The following is a 4,235-nucleotide window of genomic DNA, read 5'->3' as shown; positions in this document are numbered from 1 at the left end:
TAACAGATGAATGCCAGGCCATTCGACTGAGGAGTGGGAAAGCCTTAAGCTCCTAACCTCAGCCCAATAAGAACAAAAATCCCATAGAGGATAACCAAATCTCTGCACAAGATGGTTTTGGGTGTTCAAACACTCAGAGAAGCACCACTCCTGGCATTGAACGCCAGGAAAGGGCAGAGAGTAGGCTTTTAAACACCCAAGGGTGTAGCAGCATGGGCATTTAACGCCCATGCAAAGGAGGTCAGTCACAGACTGATAACAACCACTACAATAAAAAAGGCCTATGGGCATGCTTTTTTCTTGCCACGCTTTAAAAGCGTGGCCAAAAGTGGTCAACGGCCACGCTTTTGTGAGGGTGGCGATTGAAAAGAGATTCGGCCACGTTTTTTCTCGCCATGCTTTGTCAATGGCCATGCTTTTGTGGGGTGACAATTGATTAAAGATACAGCCACATTTTTTTTGCCACGCTTTAAAAGCATGGCCATAGAGAGAAACAGGGACGTTTTAAAAGCGTGGTGATGGAGTTTCATTGTAGTATCATTTATAAAGCGTGGCTATATCCTGATATTCTTTTGGTACGCTTTAAAAGCGTGGCCAAAAGATTTTTTTTAAAAAATACTAATAATCCCAAACCCAATAACCCCTGATTCATACTAACTCTAAAACTTGGCCAACGCTTTGAGACACTCTCACTCTCCGTCACTCACAACCCCAAACCCAATAACCTCTTGTTCTTCTCCTCTTTTCCATGGCGGATGCTGCCTCCTCTCTCACCGTAACCCTAGAACCCAAGCCCAGCACATTGAATCACAACCCGATCCAGCTCCACCTTCCACATCCCTATCTCAATCTCCAGCTCCCAAAAACCCTAATCCCAATCCGACTCTGCTCTCCGCGCTACCGCCCCGCCGCCGTTGCAGCAGCACCATCCAACCTTTGCCTATGTGCCGCCTCAGGTCTTTGCTGGGCCTCCCTTCGCGCCTCCCTCCACCCCCTCCTTCTGGCCACTGCCTCTTTAGACCCCGCACTTCTCCCCACTGCCAAATCCATCCGGAGGCGCCACTCCGCCGAGCTTTGCCTACCAGAACCGTCGATTCCACCGCCTGGTGATAGCTCTGCGGCTGCAATGACTCCTGGTGTCGCCTCTGCTGCCGGTGGTGTTGGGGTCCCGGCGTCTGTGTTGTACATGCAGCCTATGATGTCGTATCAAGTTCCTCCCAGCAAGCATGCCATCCTAAACGGTTACGCCGCCATCGCGGGTGCTCCTCAAACGGCTGTACCTCCTGCTGGTGGGTTTTGTTGCTTCCATAGTTCAATTGTTTATTATTGTTAATTAGTCAATTATTATTATTTCTGTTGTTTATATTTTGCGATTATGCGTGTTTGTGCGTTTAGTGCTTGTTCCGAATCGTTGATGTCAATTGTTAGAAGAGAAAGAGAGAAGGTTCGAGATATTCAAGGATAACCTGCGATTCATTCACGAACATAACAACACTGGGAACAAACCCTACAAGCTTGGCTTGAACAAGTTCGCTGATTTCCCCAATGAAGAGTACAAAGCTAGGTACCTCGGCACCAAACCCCGCAGCTCCTCCCAGCAACAGCGATTGCTCTCTGGCAACAGGAACTGTGACCGTTACGCATTCCATGATGAGTTGCCTACTTCTGTTGATTGGATGGAGAAGGGCGCTGTTTCCCCCCCTTAAGGATCAAGGCCAATGCGGTTAGCACATTAAATTAGGGTTTAATTTTGATGCTCTATAATATTAATTCCCCTCAAAGAATTTGATTTGATGTTTTGGGTTTTGTTGTGAAGGGAGTTGTTGGGCAATCTCAATAGTTGATGTGGTGGAAGGGATCAAATAAAATTGTGAAGGGGGAGTTGATATCTCTGTTAGAGCGAGAGTTGGTAGACTGGTTCTGGTAATGCTGCTAAACTTTTTTTTCTAAACTAGGATTAAGGTCTAAGCTTTGTTATTATAATTTATAATGCTAGATTTGTTCAGAACTTGTTATTATAATTTATAAGGTTGATTTGTTGTTCTGAACTTCTGAATATTGTTGATTTGTTCTCTTTGTTTGGTTCTGATATATTTTGATTTTAATTACATATAATGTTGATTTGTTCTCCAAGTTTGGGTCTGATTTATTCTGAAATTAATTAAAATATGTTCTGATTATTGTTGCTTTGTTCTCCTTGTTTGTTTTTTATTTATTCTGATTTTAATTGAAATATGTTATGATTATTGTTGATTTGTTATCCTTATTTGGTTCTGATTTTAATTGTGCAAATTTTGATCTGTTTTAGAGATTTATTTGTTCTTTATCAAATTATGGATCTGGACAGTTTTGATTTGGTGTAACATGATTAGCTTTACCGCTTCCTTGTCGTGATACTGAATGGCAAGGTTTGTTTTTCCCTCTCTTATCTTTCTCAGTGGTAAGATTACTGCTGGTTTTCCTTCTTTATAATGTGAAAATCCAGTGTGTGATTAAGCTTGATTAAATTCAGCTGGAGCTCATTAATCTTTGTGATCAGTTCTGTGCAAATATATTATTAATTTGCTTGTGTATGATTAAACCTTGTTACTTTGTGAAAGAATGAACTAATTAACTGCCTTAATTTGCTTCTGTTTTGCTTACCATTTAGGTTCACTAATCCATCTTCATTAAACACAATGTAATAAGTGCCTCACTGCCTTGCATGTAATTGTTTGTAGTTCTTAATTTATCTCAGAGTTCCACTGACTCACCGATTCCAACCATCAAAACCCTAACTCGGATCCGTACCCTTCAACATGGCATCCGGTAATCACCTCCTCCTACTTATTTTTCTAATCTGTTTTTTCAATTTTAATAAGCTTGGATTTTTATTTTTTATTTTAGTGCATTGAAAACCCTATCTGAACTAAGCAATGAAGCACTTTCTTGTAATTGTTGAATGTGTATGTGTGTTTTTCAACGTGTCTATGACGATGCTATTGTTTTGACCAGTTTCAGCAAATGTCAAAATTCATGAAAAAATCGTGAAGCTGAGTAATGCCTATCAAATATGGATTTTCACAATTATTGTTTATGTACTATAATAATACTGTTGCTTATGTGAATGCTTTATGAAATTACCACCTGAAATTGGAAATTTGGAGAAACTTGAAAAGCTTGATCTTGATGAGACTCAGATCACACATTTGCCAAAAGAGGTCCAGAAGATATTGAGGTTAGAATATGGCTTCAATTGGGGTGTCAGAGATGCTTGGAAACCTCATCAAGTTGAGTGGTGCAGCAAGGTCAGCACCATCAACTTCTAGCCCTGCCACCTTCGAGACTGTAGCTCTCTTTGGTAAGAAGAAGGCAGCACCACCTCCTCCTTCAAAGAAAGCTGCTGTTGCTGTCACTCCTGCCAATGATGAACTTGCCAAGTGATATGGTAAGTGGTTGCTCCTATCTTCACATCCTTTCTTTCTTTTGTTCTTTACCATATCTAATCTAGTTACTAGAAAAACTTCTACATGAACTACTTTTTATTAAATTACAAGTATTCTTTTAGCGGAAATTCAGTATAGAATATGCAAATAAACTGAGAGAACCAAAGTAGCTAACAAGTCTATAGAGTATAGACATGGTTGTGTTCTTTTGACAATGTAATTTGTTGAAATATGGTAACAGAGAACGGAAGAGAAGGAACTAACAAAGTTTGACTTAGCAGTAAGAAGAGGGTAACTTATTGCTATATCTTATAATCTCCTAATTAATCATAATTAAGTTCTTGTAATGAGCTAACAAAGTTTTTTTATATACTCTAGTTGTACAATTCAAGGTAGGAAACTAGTTTCTGATCATTGCTTCCATTTGGTGACAGGTCCTGACAGAAGGATCTTCTTGCCAGAGGGTCTCTTGGACCGATCCAAGATCCCACCATACTTGACTGTAAAAGTGCCCAGAGAGTATGTGGATTCTTCTCTAGCTAGTCTCCTTTGAATCATAAACATTGTGAAACTTTGGCTTGTTTTGCTTAAATTATCCGCTCATCAAATACTAACCAATAATTAAAATAAAAACAAAAATATTTTTCCTTTTATTTTAATTTAAAATTCGAACTCTCTCTCTCTCTCTCTCATCTCTTTCTATTTATTTATTTATTTACTAACACTTCTATTCTTCTTATAATTCGAACCCTCTCTCCCTCTCTGTGTTCGAATTCTTCATCTTCTCTCTTTTTCATTCTACTCTTCTAT

The 4,235-nt window shown here is 39.6% G+C and overlaps 1 protein-coding gene and 1 pseudogene across 1 annotated transcript; both read left to right on the top strand.

Annotated features, from left to right (window-relative positions):
• On the top strand, positions 1,199-1,706 carry LOC110265101 (probable cysteine protease RD21B). The gene is made up of 2 exons (XM_021107875.1): positions 1,199-1,289; positions 1,429-1,706. Exons 1-2 carry the CDS (start codon positions 1,199-1,201, stop codon positions 1,704-1,706), a joined length of 369 nt encoding a protein of 122 aa, XP_020963534.1.
• Positions 3,122-3,978, top strand: LOC110265100 (annotated as a pseudogene).

The sequence above is a fragment of the Arachis ipaensis genome, chromosome B07 (assembly GCF_000816755.2).
Source record: "Arachis ipaensis cultivar K30076 chromosome B07, Araip1.1, whole genome shotgun sequence".
Lineage (NCBI taxonomy): Eukaryota > Viridiplantae > Streptophyta > Magnoliopsida > Fabales > Fabaceae > Arachis > Arachis ipaensis.
Note: the sequence above shows the minus strand (reverse complement) of the source record. Positions and strands in the feature narration are given on the sequence as shown.